Source organism: Drosophila willistoni (genome assembly GCF_018902025.1).
Source record: "Drosophila willistoni isolate 14030-0811.24 chromosome XL unlocalized genomic scaffold, UCI_dwil_1.1 Seg141, whole genome shotgun sequence".
Classification (NCBI taxonomy): Eukaryota; Metazoa; Arthropoda; class Insecta; order Diptera; family Drosophilidae; genus Drosophila; species Drosophila willistoni.
The window spans coordinates 12,757,398-12,785,288 of NW_025814052.1; the positions used below are offsets into that span (position 1 = coordinate 12,757,398).

At 38.4% G+C, this 27,891-nt stretch overlaps 4 protein-coding genes across 5 annotated transcripts in view; 2 read left to right on the top strand and 2 right to left on the bottom strand.

The window, feature by feature from the left end:
• Nucleotides 1-6,881: 6,881 nt before the first annotated feature.
• LOC6641337 lies at nt 6,882-10,460 on the bottom strand. Of its 2 annotated transcripts, none has more exons than XM_023175253.2 (5): nt 10,263-10,460; nt 9,708-10,188; nt 8,632-9,643; nt 8,346-8,561; nt 6,882-8,112 (listed from the first exon to the last, which is right to left on the bottom strand). In XM_023175253.2, exons 2-5 carry the CDS (start codon nt 10,101-10,103, stop codon nt 7,091-7,093), a joined length of 2,646 nt encoding a protein of 881 aa, XP_023031021.1. In that variant the 5' UTR covers nt 10,104-10,188; nt 10,263-10,460; the 3' UTR covers nt 6,882-7,090. The 2 variants fall into 2 exon arrangements, with proteins under 2 accessions (XP_023031021.1, XP_023031020.1); XM_023175252.2 differs by having other exon boundaries at nt 8,632-9,652; nt 10,263-10,459.
• Nucleotides 10,461-12,218: 1,758 nt separating this feature from the next.
• LOC6641216 (mitogen-activated protein kinase kinase kinase 7) lies at nt 12,219-19,544 on the top strand. The gene is made up of 9 exons (XM_023175238.2): nt 12,219-12,542; nt 12,610-12,909; nt 12,970-13,149; nt 13,219-13,354; nt 14,365-14,546; nt 14,616-15,053; nt 15,115-15,160; nt 18,065-18,588; nt 18,934-19,544. The coding sequence occupies exons 1-9, from the start codon at nt 12,426-12,428 to the stop codon at nt 19,153-19,155; spliced, it is 2,145 nt and encodes a 714-aa protein (XP_023031006.1). The 5' UTR covers nt 12,219-12,425; the 3' UTR covers nt 19,156-19,544.
• Nucleotides 19,545-19,606: 62 nt separating this feature from the next.
• LOC6641217 (kelch-like protein 13) lies at nt 19,607-22,621 on the bottom strand. Its single transcript, XM_002064201.4, has 4 exons — nt 21,883-22,621; nt 20,951-21,806; nt 20,515-20,880; nt 19,607-20,450 (listed from the first exon to the last, which is right to left on the bottom strand). Exons 1-4 carry the CDS (start codon nt 22,033-22,035, stop codon nt 19,990-19,992), a joined length of 1,836 nt encoding a protein of 611 aa, XP_002064237.1. The 5' UTR covers nt 22,036-22,621; the 3' UTR covers nt 19,607-19,989.
• A 954-nt stretch (nt 22,622-23,575) lies between these two features.
• Nucleotides 23,576-27,891, top strand: part of LOC6641218 (serine-rich adhesin for platelets) — a 31,968-nt gene continuing 27,652 nt past the window's right edge. Inside the window, exon 1 of the mRNA XM_023175395.2 lies at nt 23,576-23,684. The gene's annotated coding sequence lies outside the window, so the exon portion shown is untranslated. The remainder of the gene's footprint in view (nt 23,685-27,891) is intronic.

Here is a 27,891-nt window from a genome sequence, read left to right on the forward strand (position 1 = left end):
AAGTCATTTGTCACGCGTATGGGTCCAAGTACCCAAAAGAGGGAAGCAGAGAGATCCGTTTTAGAGTGACATGTGTCAAAACTGAGCAAAAACTACGCGAATTTATGTCAAATACCCTTGTCACTAGCACTTCAAGTGTGTGAAAGTACACCATTGCTCACACACACACACACACACGCACACACACTTCAAACAAAGACAAATATATGTAATGTTATGTGGAAGTTTCATTCATTTAGTCAGTCAGTAAGTCAACCATTCAGCCAGTTAGTCATAAATGTCAAGATATTCCTATATCAAGTGCTGGCATTAACTTTTTCCCTCTTGAGGTTAAGTATTTCACATTGTAGGTTGATATTTCCTACCCTCTTCCCTCCCTTTCTTTAGATAGGTAGTGGATTTTCAATTTTCTCTCATTTCAATGTCATCTCACTCACCACTTTAAGCATACCTCGAGCTAAAAATTCTGTAGAAAAATTCATTTTTACTCATAGCTAGGCCATTTTTAATTCCAATTTCTTGGGGTTATTTAATAAAAATACTTAAATTAGAAGAATATGAACTTTGCTTTCGAATTTCAATCTTCAAGCTCTCACACTCATGGCCGTTGAGATCTAAGATACGCCTAATTCGCCAAATAACTGGATATTGATGCTGAAAGCAAATGGGGCCTTGTTTTAAAGTTGCGATTACAATTTCAGATTGGTTAAGAATATATGTTATATTCCCAGAAATCTGGCTACTATCGGGTAAGGTCGTCACGCTGATCGATCAATATCTAAATACAGAGTGTGCCTATTTAAGTGGCAAGAAGTGTACTTGACCTTGACAGCGATAAGGAGTCCATTTAAAGTGGTTGTTTTTTTTGGCACTTTTTCAAATTTGAAAACCCAAAAGTATGCTTTAATTTTTAAAAATCACAAAACAACATCTCAATTTGTTAAACATTTTTTTATTCCTTTCGACCTCCACCCTGTAAAGCATTTTCACATATCCTGTTGTTGTTGTTGTTGTTCTTATATCAACCCCTCACGTTTTGGTCATAAGGCATAAAGTAAGTCCAAGTGCTAAACGACAGGCGAGACAACACACATGGGAGCTGTAATCCGCGTTTTATGATTTGTTTTTCTAGATCAGATGTGAGTCTGCTATTTTTTTATAGAGTTGTGCAAAAAAATAAAGAGGCAAAACGAAGCATTTATCTACCCTCACTTGATGTAGTCCAATTTCTTTGTACTCCACGTTGGGCAACTTCAAACTGAATGAGCTCCGATTGCCTAGTGGGGGTTATTATTAGTCTAAACTTTCAAGAGTTATTATATAAAATCTCTCTCATCGGCTTAAAAGTTGTAGTTTTTGGTAGACGAAATTGCTTCCTGTCAAATAAATATCAATGGGTAGTGTAGCAACACTTCGTTATGTCTTTTGGTATTCGTTTTTAGTTTATTTTTTCTATTATTTTATGATATTTCACTTTGAAGGGTGACTAAAATAAAGAACCAGCAATGGGGTGCTAAATATTTTTAATAGCTACTAGCCAGAAAAGAAAATGTTATAGATCAAATATACCCTGCAATCGAATCATCTTAATTCTATGAGTCAAATAGGCGCAAAACTTGTGGCCGCTGTGCAATTTGTCTTAATACTAAATATTTAAACGTCGTGATTATCTAGGTAGGTGGGTTAATGGGAAACTTTGCCTCTTGAAGTATGCATTAGGCTTCAAAGGGAAATTTTGCTCCTAAAAGTATGCATTAGGCTTCAAATGTATTCGTGGTTTTGCGACAAATTCATAACTTTTCATATGCTCTATAATATGAAACTTATCTATTAACAATGTTTGCTTCTCGAACCATTTTTTGAGCCACAGGATCTTTTAAAATTTCATTATTTGATTGAAAAAATCTTTGGCAAAATTGTTGTGCCATCTAAAAGCCTTAGATCGGCTTATATATTATAATATACACAAAAATGGTTTGCTCTGTGGTTGATATATACTTACAATTAGATATGGCATTCGATTTAAACACCATTTAGTTGTAATTCCCAACTGGTTTACGCCGACAAATTTTTTGAAGATGTCGAAGAATTTCTTCGATGAAATCTAAACTAGACTCTGAAAGTTACAGCCCAAAAAAAGCCCTTAAAAAAAAAAATAAATATATATTCATAGTCATGTAGCTATGAGAATGTCAAAATAAATAATATCACCTACTACAAATATCCATAAATAATTTCTGTTACTTGCTTTTGACTTAAAAAAAAAAAAAGGAAAAGAAATGAACAGTAACTTGTCGTTTTCCCCCCCTTAATCGAACCAAATCGAACATAAAAAGGAAAGAAAATGAAACCCATAAAAAAAGAGGAAGTCCATTGCCAGAAAAGAAGAAGAAGAGACATTGGAAGTGTCAAGTTTCGTGATGCGTGCAGGGCATAGTTAAGATCCATATTTGTTTTAATGGCCACAGGACACACAGGACAGGATGTTGGAGTTGGAATGGTAACGGCAATAACCGTAAGGATAAGCATAATAATAAGTGAGACTAAGTGAGTGAGTAAGTGAGTGAGACAGATAACGTTAATAATGACTTCTTCTGCTCAAAAAAAAACAACAAAAAATAGCAAACAAAATGTGTAAAAAAGACTACAAAGAACAGACGCAAAAAAAAAAAAATAGGAAAAGGTCCAAAACGTGCTCGATATTCAATAACCACATTGGCAAATTCCAAAAGGGGGCAGACGCAGGCAGGCGGGCAGAAGGAAGAGAAAAAAAATTGTATTGAACATTTCCTCCTGACCCATTCAATTAAGCATGAAAAAAATGGCCAGAACCCATAAAAAAAGGGACATCACTTAAGAAGGACACAGGCCGCAACAAAACACGCATCACTTGTCACACACACACACATAGAGAGAGAGAGAGAGAGGGAGATGGAGTGGTGTCACTGTCGGTTGTGCTTGGCTACCAATAAGGACTCGCTTAATGTTCATGTCCTTGCTGTTCCCTGGGTTATTTGGAGGTGTAATACAATTTTGTTTTTTTTTTCTTTGTCTCTTTGCCATGATACCCTGCGCTCCCCCCTGCCATCTTTTTGGTAACAATGGGGCACACATGGTCATTGGAAACGGAATCGACATCGACAAGTCGAGAGACGAGTGGAAAGTCAAGTGAAGTGGTGAGGCGATATAACGAGCCTGGTCACATATGGCGGCATTAGTTTTAACAACCCGGGTGGTAGGTGGCGCATAAACTTGCAATTGAGCCAATTTGTAAAAGTGCGGCAAGCCCATTAATGTAACTCGGACTTGATTCCCACTCTCTCTCTCTCTCACACACACTCTCTATCAGCATCCGCACCTGCTCGTGCCTCCATCTTCACTTCATGGAGATGGACCCAACAAAGAAGAAAAAACCAAACCCAAAATGAAACTTTTCCCCTTTTTTTTTTGTCAAGGCGTATGTCTATGTAGATGAAGGCAGAGGTAAAGGCGGGGCATTGCGCCCACATTAAAATTAAAATAAAAGTTCCTTCTTTCATTTTACCCCCACCATCATCATCATCCCCCTCCCGCCTCTCTACCCCTTTGTGCTGGATGCTTAACTACAAATAAATCTAAAACTCGCACATTTCTCTCACACAGAACACAAAAAAGAAGCAAAAAATAAGGATGTGGAAGAGGTCCTGGCCGGCATACGGGTTATTTTGCATTTACATGCCCACATGCATTATGCATACATGTATGTATGTGTATGTGTTTGTGTGTGTGTGTGTGTGTGTGTCGAATCCTTTTTGGCCATTCTGCATACACTGTGCAAACGGGCTCAAGAACTTTGCCAAGAGATAGACTTACAGTAGGCATTCCTATAGAAGGGAAAGTTAAATCAAACCACAGATATATACAGATTTGATATATAGGTATAAGACGATTTGATAACCGATACGTGAAATGGGACAAATTTGTCCCTTAAAGTTTGCCCCTTATAGACTGGAAAAGTAGTGATCTGTAACTTGAAAAGTTTTTAACACAGGACATTTAAAAATTTCTTAATATTTTTCAAAAAGCTCATTTCTTGACTTATGTATTTTTGTTGCATACTTCAGTGGGCAAGGTTCACTCATTTCATAGCCCTAGATCATGTTTAAATTAATAACTATCTCAAAATAGATGAATTACTTACTTGATTGCTAAACTTAGATACCTTTAACCTATTATGTACAATTTAAAAGAAATATACTTATATACTCGAGTCGATGGCCTTAGCAGCTAGCACTCTTAGCCCGTTAGTTATTATATTATTTTGTATAATAATTAATAATAAATAATAATAATAATATACTTATATACATAAAATATCGAATCATTTGTTTTCAAAATGTGTCCAGATAATTGAGCTTTCCTTTCAAAATATTTGGAAACCGTTTTCTTTTTAAACAGAAGAGTTTCGGCAATATGACGTAAAGATCTACAATAATTTGTTCATTAACTAAGACAACATACCCCTAAAGTATGCAAAAGGATAAAGAAAAATGGATTGTTTGATCAATATATAGAACCTTCTTTAGATAGTTATAAGTTAATTAGTTTCAGTTAGTAGTTAAAATTTGCCATGAAGAATCAAATTTTATTGATAAGACTCATCAAAAATTCCTTATTTGTTTCTTTAATTGACTATTGCATACTTTTGGGGGGCAAACAGACGATCATTTCATATTGTTAGATCCGCCTCTTTAGTGATCGCATTAAATTTTATTGTCACATCACTTTTCGATTTATTGTAGTTTCGAGTGAGCATATTCAAATGATTTTGAAGTAGCTGCATGTGGAATTTTTGTAGTCGCTTATGGACAGAGTTCCCACAGTGCCCACATACAAAGAGCATTGGGCAACATTACTTTGATCCTAACATTCATACAATTCTTCTTCTTTTTTTTCGTTTTTGCTGTTGTGAGAGATTTTCTTTTTCTCTTGGTTTTCTTCTCATTTCCTTTTTAAAAACAAAGCATTGTGGTGGGAGTTGGTGGGGGAGAATGAAGGGGCGGGGGTGGGTGGTGGGTGGTGACTTGAATGCGAAATAAAAGTATGCAAAAAGTTGAAACAAAAAGCATCGAGCACAAAGGATGCTACAATAATATCCTTAAGCTACAAATGCAACATGAATTTGTCTTTGCCTTTGGCTTTGGCCACGGACGACCCAAAGTCCGAATCCTTAGCCCCTCACCCGGTCACCACTGTCATAGACACACACACACACACACACACACACACACACACACATTGACTCTCAACTATTTTGTTTTGCTGTTTGGCTCTTTTTCTTCGAGTTGAAGTAGAAAAAACAAAAAGCAAAAAATAAAAGGCAAAGGATACTCGAACTTTACAAATGCATGTACATTAGAGCGTCGACCCAAGCGATTTACGTACACACACACACACACACACATGTGAGTGTGTGTGGGAAGTAATCTTATGCGTCGCATATGTCTCCTTCGACTGCTGTCCTTCTCTTTCACTCTCCCTCCACCTTGCGATTTGGCATCCTTTTTAGTCCTTTTTTGCTTTTGCCTTTGCTTCGACACTTATTTTAATTTATTTCATTTTCATTTATGTACGCTTCAAATGCCCTTTCTAAGTGTGTGTGAGTGTGTGTGAGAGATTGGAGTAGGAGTTTCTGTGTGTGTGTAATTAAATAAAAACGAACTCAAGTTACCTTTAAGAAACAATTTCTTTGCGTATTTATGCTTTTATTTTAATTGCACTACCGAAAAATCATCTATGAAAAACAAAAATTTGTTTGAGCAGGCTTCAGGTCAATCTTACTGATTTATTTGTAAGACTTTAAATCATAGGCAGCACAAAAGGTGAGCAGGTTGTCTGTATAGCTATTTCAAGAACCACCAAGTTCTATCATCAGCAGACTTCGCTAAAGAAGATTGACCTGAAGCCTGCTCAAACAAATTTTTGATTAACTTCAATAAGGTCGAAATCTAGACAAATACCAAAAACGGAAGGCCCGCCGTTTTACACTTGCTGTAAAAAACCCTCTTTTTTGCATATAGTACAATATACTATTACAAAATATTTGGGCGCGACGATTAGTTGGTTAAGGCGAAGCCCTTTACACTAATTCAGCTGGCGCCCATGGGTATGCACACAAAAAAGGTGGAATCTGCAGTTGCAAGCTTTGCCGTTCTTTTTTCGCTTCATTTAGTTGGCAATGTAATTCCCAACTAGTTTTAGTGTTGAAGATATGGTATGGCCATTACAATTGTGGATTCTTTAGCGAAGTCTGCTGATGATAGAACTTGGTGGTTCTTGAAATAGCTATACAGACAACCTGCTCACCTTTTGTGCTGCCTATGATTTAAAGTCTTACAAATAAATCAGTAAGATTGACCTGAAGCCTGCTCAAACAAATTTTTGATTAACTTCAATAAGGTCGAAATCTAGACAAATATCTATGAAAAACTTTTACACCTCTCCAAGAAGAAAATTCGATAAAGGATTTGAAGTATCTTTATGACATTTACTAATGAGTTATTTTTTACTGTGAGACATCATATTCCCAAATTTCAATAAGATCAAAAACAAATGTAGCACAGAAATATGCTGCTTAAGTCTTTACAAACTTTGCTTACAAAGTTAAACTTTAATATTTCACATTAACCTAAAGAAAATTATTATCTAAATTCCAGTTTTTAGAGAAGTTCCCCAAAAGTTTTTAAGAGCTTTTCATGCAAAAATCAATCCCAGTTTTCTTTAGAGATATCTTTTAGAATCAAATCGATTCTTGGGTAGTCTTTAGATTGCTTTGAGCAAAACTCTCTTCGTTCGATTGGTCCTTCACAATAAAAAGTAATAAATAATACGATTGAATTGAATTACAGTTTTACGGTAAAAATATATTCTAAATGCTTTTGTTCATACATATATATAAGGGTTCCATGATGTGTGTATATATGTATGTGTATATATATGTATAGATAACAAAAGCATTGAAAACCTCGAATAAAAAAAAAGAAGGACGTTAAAGAAAATTCCTGAACTTCGATTCGTGGCCAAAATATGCTCAATATACAGGTAGACTTAATTACCACCGATTATTATTGAAGTCATTTTGGTCTTGATCTGGTTCTTGAGTATCGCGCTGATCCTTGCCCCATTTCATTAGATTCCAGAGCTCAGATTCATTATAGACACGCTTGTCATCGAGAGTGATCTGGGAGTGTCGACCAATATCGCTAGGATTTGGTATCGGATAGCCACCACCAACACCAACACCAACACCATGACCACCACCATGACCACCACCAACTGAACCACCGCCATTAACCATCATCATATCGTGGTGTCCAGTTAGTTGCAATAGTCCGGCCATCAAGCCAATGGGTTTCCCAGTGAAACTCTGCTGCATCTGAGCCGATCCATTGTTCAAAAGGAAGCTTTGATTTTTCTTCATCTCTTCCTGTTGGGCCTTCAACATGGCTTCTGTCTGCTGATTCTGTTGTCTAAGATAATTGATGCGCTCCAAGAGTTGCCAATAGGTACGATTTGTTTGGGATACCATTGCATTGTGTCCATCAAATTCGTTTTCCGTATGGATAATTGGGGGAGGCTGAGGAGCCTCCATCGATTTCTGCAATTCCTGAAGTTGCATCTGCACATTTTGTTTTTTAATTGTGTCCAATAGATTCCAGTAGGCAATATTCTCATCCGATATGGTATCCACTTTTGGCACCTCTTGGGCCTGCCCTTCCGGCTGGATAGATAATAATGGCATTTTAATTGGATTCGGGGGTGCCACCCCCTTTCCTCCTGCTGCTGCTGCTATACCTCCTCCGTTTTGTTCTTCCTTCTTTTCATTACATTCCAAATGAAATGGTATATATTTATTGGATCCGTTACTATGATGCTTCGGCTTCTTGCTGCGTTGCAAAAGTTCATCATATGAATAATTGCAAGTTGGCGGCTTCACTTCAGGTTCATCCATCGAATCCATCAATTTGGGCAACAAAGCCATACCAACGGGGCAAACATAATAGCCATCTCCAGTTGATCCATTGGTCACAGTCAATTCAGCCAATTGGCAGGTCAAATGTGTGTCATATGCGGCTATAAAACGAGAAGGGATTAGACCAATTGATCTCTTGTTCTATTGAATATGGTAAAATCTGATCTAGATTTGAAGTTATGTTTATGATATAAAATTTACCAGGTCCTAAAGGACTTTTCTTTTAGATCTACAAGCAATAAATAATAAAAAGGCGAGCCTTTAAGAGACTCTCTCTCTCTCTTTGCCTCTGAAATAAATGGTAAGGATATTACCACAGGTCGTATTGACTCACCTATAAAATGCTGCTGCTCTCGTAGATCGCGTTCTGGTGGATTCATCGGCACCGGAGTCGGATAATCACTATGGGGCACAACTGCCACCTGTTCACCCATCAATTGGCGAGATCGCGTGGACAATGAACGTTTACCGCCAAAAAAGGAGGTATGAGGCGTTAGACTACGGCAATTATATGATGGCTCACAGTGCTCAAAACCCGGCGGTGGGGGAGCTTTTATGATGGGAACAAGAACATTTATATGAAGTGACTAGTGAAGGAGAAAGAGAAACTGCACACTTACGAATCGAATTGCTTGGATCCGAGACACGTCGATTTGGACCCAAGGGATCCCACACTTGACGGGATATAGCCAATGGTGGATATGGTATGGGTTGCTCATAGTCTGACCAAAAGGTCTTGTTATTATTGCTATAAGTGGAATAATCATCATCAAGTAAACGTGGCGAGAAGCGACAAAAGCGTTCACATCCCTCACTGGCATCATCATCTTCGGTTCCACACTTGATTGGAACCCCTTTTTCTATGGCAGCTCTTATCTCCAGTTCCAGTTCATCGAATTCTTGGTTCAGGGAGTCCAAGTTTAGTTCGTCAGTTACATCGGGAGATTGGAATAGTTCATAGAACTCATTATCCGTTTGATTCCCTATGCCACTAGTCTCAGCCGAGGAACTAATAGTGCCGTTCGATGAGTAAGTAGTTGAGCCGAATGAATGATCATTCATTCCCAAAATTGGTTGAGTTGCCTGAGGCTTTGGAGATGAGTGCTGCAAGGGCACCGGCATTGCCATGGGCATCTGCATCGGCACATATGGTTTGTGGTTTTTGGGATAATAAATTGGCATCAAATTGCCCATTTGTGGCTTAGCATCAAGATTCGGATTGCCAGGATTGTCGGTGGTATTCGAATTGGTTATAGGACTCAAATTCGATTGAAAGAGATTCGAATTGTTGTAAATGGTGGAATTTACATGACCATCTGGCTGTATATAATCGGTTTGTGGGGACAATTGCTCGGTCTCCACCACCACCACCTTCTTCTTCTTCGCCTGCTCCAACTCCAACTCCATTCCAAACTCCGTGGGCGGTCCAAGAAACTGTAATTGTCTTACCGATTCGGGCAATTCACTGTTGCCCAATTTTAATATCTCTTCGGGATCTCCATCTAAATTGACTGCCTGGGCCTTTGCTCGCACCCTACGACTGCGTTTGGGGATCAATGGTTTCTGTTGTTTCGGCTGATAAATGCGAACTGGTCTATTGAGATGAGTGGGTCCCTCAATGGTCTGATAATTCTGTAAGATCTATTCAATAGAAGAATGAGAAAAACGAACTTATCTTCTCTGGAAGTCTACATACCCCATCATTAGCAGTTGGAATTTGAATAGGAATTGATGGAGAAGTTGGCAACATTTTTGGCTGCTCAGTTGACTTTTTCATAGGCTCTTCAATAAATTGTTGATTGGCAACTACCAAATTGTTGTGGTTGTGGTTATTGTTGTTGTTGTTGTGATTATTATTCTTGGTGTTGCTGTTGGTACGATTGTTCCCACGATTGTTGCCACGATTGTTGCCACGATTGTTATTGGGTGAGCTGAGTTTTTTGTTATTCTTCCTGGCGCTGTGATTTTTGGTGCTGCCATTGCCATTGGTAACATGAGTGTTTGGTGGAACAACTTCTGGTGATCCACCATCATTGGTCTTTCCAATTATACCATGGGCCACTACGGAAGCCCATGACGGCGGTGATTGCATGATAAATGATACTCAAAATTTAATTCCCTATAGGTTAAAGTTATTTTTGGCTCGATAATTGGATCAATCTCAAAGATTACTGCATCTAAATACCAAATCGGGGGCGTTTAATGGGCGTAAATGGGCGTGTTGTGTTGATGTGCACTTTTGACCACTTACCAGTAACCCAAGGTGATTAATCCCTCTTTTAAGATCTCTGTATGTCTTTCTTATACTGAACTACCAGGCCAAGGCCTTACCTCGAATTCAATCCAAAAAATAATAAAATGTTTTTCACACTTTTTGAAGCTAGCAGTGAATTAAAATCTGTTACGAAATATTTCCAGACAGACGTTTCGGAGTCAACTAAACTGGTAGGTCAATATGAAAATTTATTTAATAGAAACATGGCCAACATTGATCCAAGTTTTTGTGGTTATTGAATTCGATTTCAAGTGATGGAAGTATCAGAGAGAAAACAAATCGGATGGGTCACGAAAATCGGAAAACTTGGGTGTCCTGACCAAATACGAAAGAACCAGGACCAAGACGAGGAGGAAATCCTTTTAAAAATGTATATCTAGTCCGGTATTTGAGATAGTTGAAGACGATATTGGAATATACATAATACCATATAGGTATATGTTATATCTATATCCAGGTCCAGATCTAGAAAAACAGCTGACCGAGATCAGCTCGGAGGAACCGTGAATACTTTTAAGAATATTTTCGAAAAATTCTGAAGAGATAATGCAAATGTGTTCTTAAATTTATTTATTTTTTCTTTTTCGTTGGGCCCCTCTTATGACAAAGTCGGCCCTGCATTTGCCATATAGATGCTTTCGAATGGAACACCTAAAGCATTTAATGTCACTGTTTCCTTATTGTTTTTCCGTTTTTGTTGGACACATACATACATTTTTTCGCGTACTCTAATATTCCAATTTATTTAAATAATGTATCAATTTCCAAACGGCAATTGGCGAGCCAAAGCTCCAAGTGCGAGCCAATATTCAAGCGTAGCCGTCAGACATAGGCCGTATGAGATGAGGAGGCCCAAGCAGTCGGGAGCCACCGTCGAGTTGAGTTATGGATCAAAATCATTAAAAATTGTTGAATTTATGGGCAGAGATAACGTTGGAGGAGAAGCACTGCCAGCTGAACTGGAGGCATTAGCATTACCGCCCTTCCATAGGGATGCATGGTTGGGAGGAGGAAGTCAACCGCCAGCGGCACCACCAACGCACGGACTACCGCCACTATTAGCATCTCCGCCGGCTAAATCCATATGCACGCCCGTGTTCATCGAGGCACCCGAAGTGCGGGCTCCACCACCGACGCCAAGGTACAGATCTCTTGCCTGTTCTTGCCTCGGCTTTGCCAATGTCTTTGATGCGGCCATAGCGACCGCCGAGCAGCGCATGCTGCAGGGCAATTTAAATACGGCCCGAAGGTCCATGGAGCAGCGGGCCAATGCACAAGCAAATCCATTCCAATTGGAACAAGCCAGAGGACTACAGCACCAATTCAATGGTGCCAGCATTACCAGCTTGGCAAGACAACGTTGGAGAACACAATTGCCCTTGACCGACAGAGACTTAGCGAAAAGTCGAAATCGCCCCAATTCAGCAGTTACGGCGCTAGGCAATTCAAATAGCGCTTATCGACCGCGCATGCCGGTGGCGCCCATGCAGTTTCCATTAGCCACCGCCAGAGACGCCATTGGCATGAATAATACGCTGCGACCATGTGACACAACACTTAAAAACTAACGTATATATATAAACAAACCAAAATTATAATCGCATGCAACAAAGAAGGCCAAAAAGATATACAAAATGCCAGCCTTCTAAAGACCTGCAGATAGTTTTGCAATTGTTTCAATTCTGGCGCCTTCTTCAAGTGCAGTGTCAAACGGGCATAAGACTTTCGGAAATCAATTTCTCTAACCATTTGGATTTACTAGCTTAGCTGTCTGCTCAGTTTTAATAAGAATAACTAATATAAATCAAATCAAACTAATATCTGCTTCGTCTATTAATTAATGCATAACAATTCCCATATCGATTTTTCGCAAAAATAATCGATTATCGGTAGTGTCAGTGCTGCCACACTTATAGATAAAAGAGACAATTCTGTTGTGTGGCAACACTGAAATTGATACTGAAATTGAGGATGTGCGTACTGGCGTCGTACCGAGAAGGGGAATAATAATCAAAATTGAACCAAACGCCAGTGTCTGCGTCTCCAGCTGCGGTCACCTGTCATCCTCCCGATCGATTGCCCTCAATCTGATATTAGACAGAAACGCAATCGAGGAGTGGGCACACTCAGCACTTTAACATGGCCGCCGCCTCCTCCTCCTCCTCCTCCGCCGCCTTATCATCATCCTCCACGTCCTCCTTGGATGCCTTGCACCAGGCTACATATGTGGATTTTGAAGAGATAACACTGGCCGAGGTGATATCCCATTGAATTAGCAATCCCCTTGCAAATACTCTAACCAATTCCCTTGGGGTTTTTCCAGAAAGTCGGCCATGGATCCTATGGTGTTGTCTGCAAGGCCGTTTGGCGAAATCAGCTTGTTGCCGTCAAGGAATTCTTTGCCAGCGCCGAGCAGAAGGATATCGAAAAGGAGGTCAAACAGCTGTCGCGCGTCAAACATCCGAATATTATTGCTCTGCACGGCATCTCATCGTGGCACCAATCCACCTATCTTATTATGGAATACGCCGAGGGTGGATCTCTACACAATTTTCTGCATGGCAAGGTCCAGCCGGCCTACTCCTTGGCCCACGCCATGAGCTGGGCCCGTCAGTGCGCTTTGGTAATGTCGTCTCTCTTGCCATAAAATTCCATCGCATTCACGTGCACGGTTTTATTACAGGGCCTAGACTATTTGCATGCCATGACGCCCAAACCATTGATTCATCGTGATGTCAAACCCTTAAATCTGCTACTCACCAACAAGGGACGCAATCTGAAAATTTGTGATTTTGGCACTGTGGCCGATAAGAACACCATGATGACCAACAATCGTGGCAGCGCCGCCTGGATGGCACCCGAGGTAACTCTCCTCCTCATCCTCTCTGTCGCTCTCTCGCTCTATATCTTTCCATTTTGTCATCCTCAAAAGGTCTTCGCTGGCTCCAAATATACAGAAAAGTGCGATATATTCAGTTGGGCCATTGTCCTCTGGGAAGTCTTGTCGCGTAAGCAGCCATTCAAGGACATTGACAATGCTTACACCATACAATGGAAAATCTATAAAGGTAAACACAGAAATCTCTGGATTAAGTTTAATTTAGATTTTCCTCTATGAAAGGAAATGACTGCCAGAGAAATTATAATTGTATGAGAACAGGAAACAGGAATTTACATTGACATTTCCATAGACAAATTTTAAATTGTTTACTGAAATTGAGTGGAATCTCTTTTGTTACTAGTTTACTGAAACTCTCTTGATTTTGACTTAGACAGAAGCAGGTTTAAAGTCAAAGTTAATACAAATTCTACTACCTGCAATCCAAGTCTTGAGTTAAACTATACTTAATGAAGTATTAAGGAATAAAGCTTGTGTGGAAGGTAAAAGCTATAACTCGCCCAAAGAAGCCTCAAAGAAAGTATTATGCCTAGATATTTTTAAGAGAATCAGTTTATATCAAATTGTCTTCAGAGAGGAATTTCCACATTTACAAAATTACCTTGTTTATTTTTTTACAAAAATCAAACGAAAATGTAAGCAAAACCAATAGTTTTCGCTTTGTTTAGGTTCGTTTTACTTGAACAAGCAAACAAATTAGGCCCGATATTTAACTGCACTATATCTCCGATTCTCAAGCATAAATCAATTCAACACTTTCTTCTCTATATAAATAAAGTATTTGTAATCAAACAAAGAAAAATGCATAAACAAAACTGCAAATTGAATAGTTTTTCTGTTCATAGGTTATTAGAAGCTTGTCCTAACTCTTATTATTTTGTTTAGGTCTAGAAATTGATACATTATCTTTTACCGTAAAGAATTAACGGCTTTTTGGCATTAATAGAAAAGAAAATAAATAGAAAAAAGTTGACGACATTGCATATCAAGTTTCTTATCTACAATATTATAAATTCTAATTCCCTTAACCAACTATCCTAACAAACTCCATTGTCTATTAGTAAGTGACTACAGAAATTATTCTGTGAAATGTAGACTAGTTAATTTAGTTTTAAGTATAGTTTACTTCTTAATTGCATTATTTGATTCATTTCATTTCGGTTTTTGTTACTTTTATAGGCGAACGACCACCCTTATTAACCACATGCCCCAAACACATTGAAGACCTGATGATCGATGGCTGGAAAACAGCTCCAGAAGAGCGTCCATCCATGAAATATATTGTGGGCGTTATGAATGAGATTGTCAAAGACTATCAAGGTGCCGATAAGGCATTAGAATATACATTTGTGAATCAACAGGTTTGACCAGAGATAAATCTATTGTTGATTGATCAGGCTAATCCTCATATAAATGGTTTTTTTTTCCAGATTGTAACCAAAGAGAGCGATGGCACTGTCGGTGCTCAGAATGATAGTTTGAGTTCTAGTGATCTGAGTTTGGTGGCCTCAGCCACTCAGTTAACTCCAACAAATCTATCCCATATAAATGCAAATTTAACAGCAACAACAACAACGACAACAACTAGCTCAACAACCACAAATACCTCAACATCCATAACAGATCGTACACCAACCAATTCAGGACAATTTGATGCTGCCGCTGCTAATGGTGGAGCACTCTTCCATATGAGTAGCAATCGCTGGGATGCCATACCCGAGGAGGATAGCCAATCTGAACGAAGCCCCAATGACAGTTTCAATCTAACCGCATCTGTAGAAGCCACACAACGTTTAGAAACAATACGAAATGGCATGATACAAATGGCCTCCATACCCATGGAGCAACTAACATTGGATGTGACAGCGGTAGGTCTAAATCACAAAATTTCGAGAAAATGTATTTACTCTTTTCTTTCTCTCTATATAGAATGGCTTCGATTTGAGTCGCAGTGAAAGCAGCAGCAGCGCTCATGGTAAGAGAAATCAAGAGAAGGTTCTTCAGTTGGACCAAGCGCATCATTTAGTTGGTGTATTAACTTGTTAATGTCTGAATTATCTTTAATAGAGATGTATAGCATTGGATTTAGGAAATATTTTCCATTTTTCGCAAAGAGAATCAGCAATTTTGCATTATTATCTTTTGCTTTCGTTTACGGCTCTCTTCTTCTCTCCCTCTCTCTCTGTCTCTCTCTCTTTAGTTAAGTGTAGAATGCAAATTGTGTATACAATTATTATTCCTAGTGAAAATAGTCGAAATGTTAATGCTCTCTCTCCCTTTCTCTATCTTCAAATTGTTATGATCCTTTTTCTATCCTTGTGTTTATTTTATCTTTCAATGTGAAATTTAAATGGAATTTTACTCACCTTAGCAATTATATGATTATAGTTTGAATTAATCATTCTTTGGCCTCAGCTTAGTTTGCTAAATGCAAAACATTTTAGTGTCTCGTATATATAGATGTATATATATATATATAGGTATATATAGAGCAATGCAATGATGTTCAAATAGTTGCACATTTTGCTGCACAATTAAATAATTTGTAAATTTCGCATTTTTGTGTTGTTTCTTGTTTGTTGGCTATAGTTAGCCAGCTAGCCATCCTCGCCTCTTGGCAATTTCGGTTCAGATTTATGGCCGCAAGGCATGCTCCGACGCTGACGCTGCTTGCCGCCTGCCGCCTTACAGCATAAACAACAAACGCACACATGACGACGATGACCGATCCGATCCGATCCGATTCAATACCATACTCTACTCATTCCCCTATCCCCCACCATCATCATCAACAACAACATCAACTGCCCGCGAAATGTGACTCATTCGGCAATAATCTCACTTTTATTTTGATTTCGTCTATATGCATCAACTTATATATAGATCATTAAAAAAATATATAGAGAAACAGAGAGAGAGTAAGAGAGAGAACGAGAGAAATCGTGAATAAGTGTATGAAAGTTTTCTTCCTTTTCTAAAGACTATACATATGTATGTACGTGAATCTTTCTAAACGAGGCGACTTGAATGACTTTTCTAATATATGATAAATAATTACTAAATCTATGTCTTAGATAGTATATAGACTTAGAATTATAGCTCTTAAATCAATGATCACAATACTTATTTCTGCGCCAATTTGGATTCATGAATGGATGTGGATCTAGGTCAGAAATCGAGAATCAACTTCAATCTAATTACTGAATTTTAGGCCAATTTAAATAGATATAGATGAAGTAAAAAAAGAATCAAGTTAAGTAATTAACTTCGATCTTAACAAGATTAGGAATCAACTTCAATCATTCACTTAATTTGGATTCGTGAATGGATGTTGATCTACGTCAGAGAGGAGATACTGGGAAGTATTAATAGAAGAAGCAATTAAAGGTATTGTCACCTAATTCTGGTCCGATTTGCATTCATGGAATGAGTTCCGAGAGTAGATCCAGTGAAATATTGATAGAAGAAGAACCAACAACTTAAGAATGATAAATTATTAAACAAAAAGGCGCATTTAAATCTATTAAAATAATCTCCAAAACTCATGTAAAGACCCTCGAGTAATTACGAAAATCAGAGAGAGCGTAAAAAGAGAGAGAGGGAGAGAGAGAACGATTATAGGGAGCACTTTGCGGCCCATGTTCCGTGGCCGTGCCCCGTGCCCCGTGCCTCCTGCCTCGTGCCCCGTGTTGACTTAAAGAACCAAAAAGAAGAAGCCGCCAAGCATCGAGATTTCCCAATCACAAAACGTTCCGATTGTATTAATCATGCCGATTTTTCATTTTGTGTAATGTGAAATGAAAAAGCGAATAGAAAAACTGAAAAATGATGCATTCCATATACATATGTATGTGTGTAGGTGTGTGTGTGTGTGTGTGGCATAATAATTGATGAATCAATTACTTTTATGACTGAATATGAGTAAATACATATATTCAAAAGTAATTACTTTTACCATCGGCTGAGGCGATCTAACTTGCTTCTTCTTCTTCCTCGCGGCACCGAGGAACACAAACACACACACACATACAAACACACTGAGGAGCGATCTTCGCATCATCTCAACATCATCATCATTGAAATTCGCTCAGTCTGCCTTCGAGTGCCGTCGTTGTGGTGCCTCCGCCGTATTTTGTGTGTTTTCGTTTAATACATTTTGTTGTTTTCTGTTGGCCATTGTACGTACGTACGTAGAGAGTGCCGTGCCGTGCTCTGCCTTGCCTCGTTTCTCGATATGTTGTTATTGAAACGCCGAGTCACCACCAAAATCAAAGCCAAAAACCACGCACCGTGCCAAAGTTCGTCAAGTCATCCTGTCCAAAGCGTTATTAATCAATCTTTGGATATGACTTTATAATAAACAACTATGAGAAATCAACAAAGAAATCTACATATATGCATATGTATATCCTGATGCTGTAAAAAACCAAGAAAAGAAAGAGAAATAGGAAAAGAACTGGGAAAAAACGCGTTTTGTTTGTATTTTGTTTTCATTTTTCCTTCATTCCTAACACACACACACCTCCCACCGCCCACCACCCACCACCCAACGCATGTTTGGATTTTCGTGGAAAATCAACAAGCGAAACACGTCATTGCCTTAGGGAAAAACTCACAGAGAGAGAGAGACAGAGAGAGAGATAGTAATCCAAAATATATATTTTAAATGAATATTAACGATCAATAAAAAATAAGAACCAAAAAAAAAAATGTGCGACACTCGGACCATGATTACCACGACCAATCAAACAAGCGATATTCAAAGTTGCTGGATAATATATAGTAGGTTATTCCTTGCAACGATCCTTCCTTCTTCAACCGTATCCTTTTGCTTATTGTTTGCATATCGCTTCATATCCTTTTTCGTTCTCTCTTCTAGCTAAAAGCGATGGCCGCGAACAACTCACTGTGACGGATGCGAAACCCGTGATAATGACGGCCACCGATTTGGCCAATAATAATAATAGTAATAATGGATCATCTACCTCTAACCAGCAACATCATCATCATCCTCCTTCCCATCATCATCACCAGCAGCAACATACGAACGGATTGCTAATTAGTCAGTTGCCTGTTACCAGCAACAATGTGGTGGATGATAACGACGGCAACGGTCGTCGATCTGCTGACATGGACTGTGCCGACGTCGATACAGATGAGAACGATGGCACTGAGCAATCATTGGCCGAGATCTTAGATCCCGAATTGCAGCCCGAACCGCCCATACCAAATAATCCAGAATCACAAGCCATCTATAGAGCGCATCGGCATATGGCCAAAGAGTATTTAAGTGTCGATACGAATCTGTATTATGCTCAGGACTTCAAAGAGAAACTTATCTTGCAAATGGATCGTACGGAAAGGGAACAGAAACAGGATCTCTTACGTAAAATTAAAGATAAGGTAAATGAATTAAATAATATATAAATTAATTAATTTGTGATTTGGTTTAACTTTAGTATAAATTTAACTTTAGTCGAAATCCAAGTCTTTAGCTATGATTATAGCTTGTCCTATACACAAGTCTCTATATTAAGGGCAAATCGTTGTAGTTGGTTTATTTTGATTGTTTTGCCATTTCAGAGAATTATTTTATATTAGAAATTATAGCTTATTTTCACATTGACTCAAATTTAAAGATTTAAACTCAAACACATAAAGTTTCAAATGCAATTTTAAGCCTTTTTAACATTATGAATTGTTATTACAACTTAATATTAATCCACAATACTTTCCATCATCCCATAGGAGGGCCTGCAAAGTTTGTACAATAATCTTCAGCAGCAATGGGAAAAGCTGCCACCAGCCTCACGTCAGCTATTAAATCAACCGCCGTCCATGCGTCCCTCAGTAGACGGAGTTGGTGGAGTGGGAGGAGGAGCAGCAGCAGCACCACCAAGTGGTGGTGGTGCTGTGGACTCTGTGGAGAATGATGGTTGGGTCTTTATAGCCCCGCATACCAACACGTAGTTTCGAAGCGACGATTTTGGCTCCTCTATAAACTGTATTTGTGTAATTTTAAAATATATATATACGTATATGTATATATATATATATAAACTGTATCTATAAAAGAAAACTGTGCTTAGTTTAGTTTTTAAGTCACTTTGTTGTTCCGTTCATTCTATTTACTTGTCCACGTTTGCCTTTTGTTTGTTTAAATTGTTTTCTCTTCATTTTCTCTCTCTATTTTTTTTTTTTTGTATAGTGTGTTTTAAGTTGCAGACATTAATATTATATATTTTAAGTTTTAACAATTGTGGACGTACTTTAAATAGGTTTATATATTAAAACCTTAGACGATTAAAGCAAAAGAAAACTAAACGTAGCAACATAAGAAAAATCATTACCAAAAAATATATATGAAAATTATGAAAACAAAACTTTAATTTATGTAAATTGTAAAAAAGTCTAGAAAGGATTTAATCAAAGGGCAGAAGAGACTCTGCCTAAGGCTTTTTATTATTTGCAAGGACAGTTTACAACAAATTTTTTATCATTATCAAAAAAAAAATAGACTCCATTCATCTTAACAAATATCTCTCTATGTATGTACATAATGAATGTTTGTATATATATGTATGTATATAGTATATAAATAGTTTTGCGTCTGGGATGAAATTTAAGCTAAACGTTTTACAAACTAAAATTCGGATACTAAATTCGTTGAGGACCAAGTAGCAAATGATGAGGACGATTGCGACGACGACGACGACGATGACGAGCATGATCATGATGATCGGTGAGACGGAGCAGTTGTGGGAGATTCATAATCTACTTGTTGTTGCCTCTCTCTCTCTCGAGTCATGAGTCAACAGTGGGCACATAAATGGCAGCACATGTCGATTCCCATACATCGTTGGGCGTATCCCATGAGTCTTTGCGATGCCACCAATTCTTGCTATCCAAGTCATAGGCCATTGTCTCGGAGCTGGCACGATCAATCGATTCGGTCGAATCGAGCCCACCCACAAAGAATATAGTGCGACGCATCACAGTGACACCGGAATAGAATTTAGGAGCTGGTATTTTAGTTTCCACACTCCATGTATTGGCCTTCACGTCATAGGCATAGATATGCTGGACAAGGCAACGGGATTCGGTGAGATTCTCATGCCAACCACCGCAGGCATAAATACGATTATCAATGGCCACCAATACATGATCACAGCACGGCGTTGGCATCGGAGCCAGCTCCTGCCACAGTTCCGTTTTTGTATCGAAGCACCAGGTGCTCGATAGAATGGTTGCCATATAGATGCCGCCTGCAGCATGCCAGAAAATCAGTAAAAACAATAAACTCATTATACATAGATAAAGATCTCCCACCTGATATATACAATTTATCGCCAATAACAACTCCAGCATGCTGACTACGATTCTCCTGAAGACTTGGCATATATGTCCAGACATTTGTATCTATATCATAGCGTTCCACATTCGAGATACGACGCAGTGCCTCCTCCGAATTGTCATCGTGCTCGACAATGCCGCCGACAGCATAAAGATGCTTATTGCCCACGGCATTCAATGAGAAACGACAGCGATCCAATTGAATGGGTGCTATGGTTACCCAGGAGTCCCTCAACGGGCAATAGCGAAACCCAAATGGATGGATATACTCCTTGAGACACACATCATAGGCACCGCCCACAATGAAGAGCTCGTTATTAAGGACGGCAGTGCCAAAGTTACCTATAATCAATACAAGAAATATTCTTAGAAAACCAATCTTCAAGAGAAATCCAATCACATGAGAGCTTACATTGATCTATATGAGGTATGGAGGTCAATTCATACCACTTCATTTTACTTGGCGAGAAGCACATTATTTCATTGGTCAAACCCTTCCATTCGAAACCACCGATCTTCAGGAGACTCAACTCCATGCCCCGCATATTCAATGGGCCTTGCAATGGCTTCTCCGTCTGCTCACGGCGCATCTTTTGACGCATTTGTTGACGCTTGAGCAAACCATTGATTAACTGATAATAATCCGCTGGCAATGGCAACTGTTTGCCCTCCTCCAGGGCGAAATTCATTTGCTGCAGCTCATCCAGCCATGTGTTATAGCTTATATGTGGCCATTGTATCAAATGGAAGAGCTCCTGCAGCACTGATTCCTCCAGTTGCTGTTCCATGCCATAGCTGCAGACCAAACGCATTAGCTCCTGCTCGGTGACATCGATGGGATAGTTACTCGATAGTATAAAACGCAATTGCTCCACCTTGAGATCACGGAAATCCGTTGTGGCTGCAAACTCCTTGAAATGGGCGCACATAAAACGATAGGCACGCTCCGTTAATGCCATCTGGCCATAGATATCAGCCATGCCGGCAATGGCCAAGCAATTATCCATGCAAATCTTATGCTCCAGGAAGAAGGTGCAACGCTCGATGACCTCCTTCACCTGGACATGTGTGGCTGCTGCCAGAATCTCTTCAATGTTGTCGACATTTAGATCCAACATCGATGTGTATATATAATCAATAATGGCAGACATTGCACGGGCCGTAATCCCATAGAGGGTAATCTCATCTTTACGTGATTCGATCATGGCACTGTCCGCAAACATGGCGCAAAAGTAATCACTACTGGCCGCCAATACCACGCGATGGGCCTTGACACAAGATGAGGAGGAGAAGGAGTAGGAGGATATAGCAAACCAAATGGTGAAATCGTGGATGACAACTCACCTTAAACCGATGATCCTCCACGAGAAGAGTGACATCGGTTAGCTTATCTTCTGTCCTCAACTTATTGAGGCCACGCAACAGGTTCTCCTCCTCTGCATTGGTTTGCGTCTGTGTTGTGGCTGCTGTCGACGATGATGACGATGAAGACATCATGATCCAATCAAATCCAGTCCAATCCAATCCTCTACTCTCCGACCTTACTCAATGCAGCATGCTCTCAAGGTCCGGGGAAGCCCTCCCAATACAGATAAGCCTCGTCTAGATCTTGTGTATATATTTTTTTCTATATATATGTACATATATTCAATTACTGATAGCAAATGACTTGGGCCTGGAAGCGCAGAGTTGTCGTCGTCGTCTTCGTCGTTGTCGATGGGTGAGGGATGGGAGAATGGTTGATAGATAATTTTTGATTTTTCTTCTTTTTTTACTTTTAATTTAGTGAAAGAAACTTTTATGTGTTTGTCAGTCTGTGTATGCGTTTGTGTGTGTGTGTGTGTGCTCTTTTATTTTGTTGTTATTATTTGCCCTGGATATCTGTTATTGGCTGGGAATGGGGAATTGCCACAATCTTTTCGATTTTCTCTCTCTCTATGTCTCTCCCTCTCTATCTATCTGTCTATCTGTGATTCGTATTTCTTGCGTTTCGTTTCGTGTCTTTTTTTTTTTGTTGATTTGTTTTAATGTGTGTTTCGTTTTTGTGAGTTTCTTTTCCTTTGCGCAAACACACATTGAAATTATTTGGGAGACCTGCACACGTCACGACAACTGTTGACAGCCATATGATACGATATCGGAGATCACATTGTTTGGCGCATTAATTGACACATATTATTGACATTAAAATAATAAAAGTTAGGTTACATTAAGCGAATAACTGATAATGTTTAATGTATCTATGTATTATATCAATCGATGAAGAAATCAATTTTAACTTATTTAAAAAGGCGCAAATTTAAAAATTATTGGGCACATTGCGAATCTAGTTTCAAAATATAACACATTAATGTGCCACAATGTATGTATTTTAAAATTTGTTTTTATTTCTTAAAAACATTTTCCAAATTCCGAAGAAAGCGCTTTAATTGTAAATCTATTAGATCTACTTCTATGAGATATCTCGCACCCAATATATGCCGTGTCATAAGGTCAGGCACATTTGTACTTCAAAACACCAAAGCTGATTTATTTATAAGAATCAAAATAAACTCTAAGAAGCGGCAGCCCTTTCTCCATTTTTATATAATAATTCTTTGATGCTTAATGAATTTAGCATTAACGTATATTCAGTTTGTTTTTTAAATATTTGCCATTTTGTTCACTGTGACTGCTATTTATCGTTATCTACAATGTAGATAACTGTTTCTACACAAATGTGTAGCGCTTGCTGCGAGCTGCCCCCTATTTATGGATGGCCAACCCCATATTATAAATGCAGTAGTGTGACCGCAACGGCATAAGGCAAATACCCTGCACACGACTTCAACGATAACTAAGCGACGACTACGACGACGAGAAAAAAAAAAGAGTCGAAAAGTGAAACATAAAATAGAAATAGAATATTTATCAATTAATTGCAATTCTATTGATAAAGTCGTTTCGAATGAAATTGAATCGAAGTGTAGCATGTGCGTGATCGGTGTCGCTATATGTAATTGTTTTATTTTTTATTCGTGATTTTTTACTGTGAAACACAAAAACAACACACAAAAAAAAAAAGAAAAGAAAAAGGAAAAAATCGTGCTGCAGGAGAAAGGAGAGTGAACGGATAGAGGAAACTAAATGCGAATGGTGGATATAAAGTGCGTCCAAAACATACACGAAAAAAAAGTGAAAAGCAACAAAAAAAAAAGTAACTCAGAATTATAAGAAATATTGAATTAAAACCATAAAAAAGCGAAAGCAAATTCTTTTTTTTTGTGTTTATTTTTTTCTTTAATGACATTCATTGTTGCTGCTATTGTGGTGTGTTTGTTCTTACTTCTTATACGTGATGTTGTTGTTGCTGTTGGTTTTTGCATTTTTTTACTCAACGCTGCTGGTGCTGCTGCCGCCGCCGCCGCCAATTAAATGCCGACAACAACAACAATAGAGACAGCAACAACACAAATAGCAAACAACAATATCAATAACAAGAACAACAATTTAATTGACACACATTAAGTTAAATAATAGTTAATATTTTAATTTTTTTGAAATTTTTTTCAATGACACATTACTTGAAACAAAACACAACGAAACAGTTGTAGTAAATAATAACTGTAATAACAGGAGCGGATTTTATAAGTTTTGATGACATCCAAGTAGTAAAAAGGATCTTTAGTTTCCTCAACTTTCAACAAAAAGGAATTTGAGCACACAATTTACTCGCTCGCTCTCTCTCTCTCTCTATCTCTCTTTCTGTACCGTTCTGTCCCTTTCTAACTTATTTTATCAAGAAATCTGACTTCAATTCATCAATTACAACAATTTGCCACTTGCCGTTTCCTTTTGGGTAAGTTCTCTCTCTCTCTCTGTCGCGTGCTCTCTAATTTATTTTACTCTCGCTCTCCAAGCTCCTATGTGTGTGTGTGTGTGTGTGCAATAAACAGCGAAAGTTTTCGTTGCTGGAGTTTAGAGGAGGGGGTGCGGGTATTATGGAAGGAGTGGGAGGTGGTGCACAGATCAGGTGGTGGTGGTGGTGTGTGTGTGTGCAGTAATTAATCATGCGGCAATTCATTTGCAACAGTTTTAGATGAACACAGGGTTTGACAAGCACTGCCTACTAAGCTTAGAGATTTGACTTTTTCTCCTGCAGAAGTTTGCTTAAAGTGCGCCTAAAAGATAAAAAGAAAGGGTATTCAAAGAGCCCTTTGATGACTCAAGGAGTTGTGTAATATTCTCTCTCTGGCCTCTTGTTCAAGGTCGTGCTGATTAATTATTTGTTGTATAGTGTTTGGTGACGTTAACACTAATTAAACTATAATTAAAGTAATTAATGCTAAGTAGTGAAAACGATTGTTTGTTATTTCATTCATCCATCCCATTCTATAGAATTTACTATGACGAAATATCACGACATTTAAACACAATTCCATAAAACTGTTTTTGTTTTTTTTGTTCATAGGGAGAATATTAATGAATTGAATTGTGGTAACTCAGGTGACAAAACCTTTTACGGCAAACGTAGAATGGGAGGGAGTGGGAAATGGGGGGAAGAAGGCAAAAAATATCAATGTATTTCTGACTTGGGCTTTACACTGTCTAACATAAAGATGAGAGTAAATAAAATTTTCACAACAATTTAGTTAAATGACCTTCTAAATGCTAGAGAGAGAGAGAGAGAGAGAGAGACAGAATACAGAACGAGATGCTAGGATTATATAGTGTCCTTCATTATGATTTTAAGTTTTATCTCAATAAATATTAATTGTGTTAATTTGTTTACTTGGAAAACTTTTGTCGGTGACTGTGTTCATGGGAATTTGCCAATTGATAAGATTGATCATGGAAAATATTGATTCTCTTCTTCTTGTGTTTGATATCCATTTATTTTGTTCATTCAGCTGCAAAAATTTGTGATCTTGAAAAAAAAAGAAGTCGCCGATCTTCTTGTTGCTATCCCCCTCCTCCCCCCAACACCATCCCCTCCCATCGTCATCATCAACATCATCTGCATATTCTACTCTTCGTCGTGCTTCTCCTTAACTTCTTCTTCATTAGCAGTCGTTTCACGTTTTTCTTCTTTTCATTTTGGGTGCAGTAATTGTAATTCATTTAATTTCCAAGCAAAAGCAAAAACCAAAACAACAACAAGAAAAAAAATATTGTAATAAAAAAGAAGGTTAATCCAGCAACTAGGCAAAGTTCGTTGCCTTACCAAAAAACAAAACCAGAGTCTCTCTCTCTCTCTCTCTCTTCTTGTGTGGAGTAGTTTTTTGATACTCTTATGCTAATTTAAGTCTTCATCGATCTCTGGTGGTCAGTTTTATATATTTTCATTTGTAGAGTCTTTTTTTGACCTAATTTTATTGCGTTGATTCCTTCTTGGTCTAAATGCATATAGCCCATTCACAGGAAAGGGTATGACAAGGGGAGTCAATCTCTCCCCGCTACCCACCCACAATCCATTGGTCGAGGTGTTTGCTGTCCCAAGGTTTTATGTAATTTTGTTTTTGTTTGCTGGGTCTCTCTCTATCTCTCCTTCTCTCTATTTCTGTTTTACCCTCTGCTACTTGCGTGTTTGACCAAAACAAAAAACCAAAAAAAAAATAGAAGAAAAATCGTGATTTCGATTACGACTCTCCGTTATTAGCTTCCATTGCCGTACATATAAATATACATATATACATATGTATATATATATATACATACATATACATATATATATTGTGGTTGGTAATTGTCGATATCAAATTAAATTGAGCAATTGTAATTCTCTGCGAAATTATCTAATTGTAAGAAAAGGATGAAAACTAATTGGTTTCAATTTGGTTTTACCTCTGCCTCTCTCTCCACCCGCCGCCTGCTTCTTGTGCTCACTCTGATTGATTATTCTGACTTTTGATTATCTGACCTCATCTAATACTTTTTTTTCGTTTTAAATTTAAACATGAGAAATGATAGAAACTAGAATCCTATCAATGGGGAAGAAATCAACCTGTCAAATTGGTAGGACATTTCGTCCTCCCCTTAGGTGAGACTGTCTTTTCGCTCCCTCTCCCTTGTCCTAATCTTCGATAGTTATGTATCCTTTAGGTCGTCGCGGTCGATGCTCTTGAACCAAGAGGGGAAATCTTTTCCAACGGCTCTCGCAAGATAGAAATAGTACAGAAATATTTTACATATTTTTGCCGCATCTGTCTCTGTCTCTATGTGTGTGTGTGTGTGTGTGTGTGTGTGTGTGTGTGTTATCTGTGTGGTACGTATGCCAAGTGCAAGTGTTTGATTGTTATTGTTGCCACATTTCCGGCCCTCAAGCAAAGTTCTGAGTTGTTGTCATTTGCACACACTTGTGTGTGTGTGTGTGTGTGTACTCGTTCCGCCAAAACACACAATGAAAATACACGAGAATCGCAATGTTACCTACCCTACCCTGCCCTAGCTCTACCCTCTACCCGCTACCTCAAGTTATCGCAAAAAAACTAAAAAAAAATGTTCAAGAAATGCGAATCAAATTAAGTAGAAAAAGTAATTAGCAAAAAATGAAAATGGGTACTTCAAAACTTAAAAGTGAGACAAAAGTAGTGAGTAAATATATCAATTATCGATAGACCTTTAACGATTTGATACGAATCTTAACTAATTCCAATAACAAGATCAAAAAAGCTAATTTTAGTTCCCAGTTGAAGCTATCTCTCTTTAACACTCGAATACATTTACATTTTGACTGTTCGAACGGCACAATTGATCGAATTAACTATTGATATCGATAATTATTGATAATCTGGTAATTACTTTTTCAAATGGTTGGATAAATTTAGAGTTAATTTGCCAGCTATCTTGGCATTTACGTGTAAATCCAGTCCTGGCTCTGACTCCGCCCTTTCATTTATCGCATCTGCTGCTTCTGTTGCCTTTTGACTAGTGGGCGAAGCGGTGAAAATTCTCACTCACCTCTTGACGGTGACGATAATGATGATGATGATGATGATGATGCATGTCTTGAGCTCCTTTAGGAGCTTTTGTAATGAATGCACTTGCACGTCATGTCCCCTCATCCTCCTAATCGTCGTCCTCACACTGAACTCGCGTCTCTATTCAACTGACAGCTACTTGACAATCTGGCCGATCGATATTCTGACTTGTTCTGTGGGGAGGGTTGGAGAGACGGCCGGAGGCGGGGGCATACACGTGTGCTCTCTCTCACAATCATCCTAGATAATCACAACATTCTGTCAAGTTGATAACCCAAAGCGAAAGGTATGTAGGTAGAATCTCTAGTTTTAGTTTCCTGTTGCTGTTTCTGTTTCTGTTTTTATTCTTCCGGTCAGCAGGTTGCATTTGCACCCACTGTACAGTGAGGTGTCA

What these genes read in the sequence shown, in the direction of transcription:
- LOC6641216 (XM_023175238.2), top strand. Translation starts at nt 12,426, where the DNA reads ATGGCCGCCGCCTCCTCCTCCTCCTCCTCCGCCGCCTTATCATCATCC. An exon ending in ACAATGGAAAATCTATAAAG is followed by an intron (nt 13,355 to 14,364) that starts GTAAACACAGAA and finishes TTACTTTTATAG; the next exon opens with GCGAACGACCACCCTTATTA. An exon ending in TACGTAAAATTAAAGATAAG is followed by an intron (nt 18,589 to 18,933) that starts GTAAATGAATTA and finishes ATCATCCCATAG; the next exon opens with GAGGGCCTGCAAAGTTTGTA.
- LOC6641337 (XM_023175252.2), bottom strand. Translation starts at nt 10,103, where the DNA reads ATGCAATCACCGCCGTCATGGGCTTCCGTAGTGGCCCATGGTATAATT. An exon ending in TTCCAACTGCTAATGATGGG is followed by an intron (nt 9,653 to 9,707) that starts GTATGTAGACTT and finishes TCTATTGAATAG; the next exon opens with ATCTTACAGAATTATCAGAC. An exon ending in AGAGCAGCAGCATTTTATAG is followed by an intron (nt 8,113 to 8,345) that starts GTGAGTCAATAC and finishes CTCGTTTTATAG; the next exon opens with CCGCATATGACACACATTTG.
- LOC6641217 (XM_002064201.4), bottom strand. Translation starts at nt 22,035, where the DNA reads ATGATGTCTTCATCGTCATCATCGTCGACAGCAGCCACAACACAGACG. An exon ending in CATACCTCATATAGATCAAT is followed by an intron (nt 20,881 to 20,950) that starts GTAAGCTCTCAT and finishes TATTGATTATAG; the next exon opens with GTAACTTTGGCACTGCCGTC. An exon ending in CGATAAATTGTATATATCAG is followed by an intron (nt 20,451 to 20,514) that starts GTGGGAGATCTT and finishes GGCATGCTGCAG; the next exon opens with GCGGCATCTATATGGCAACC.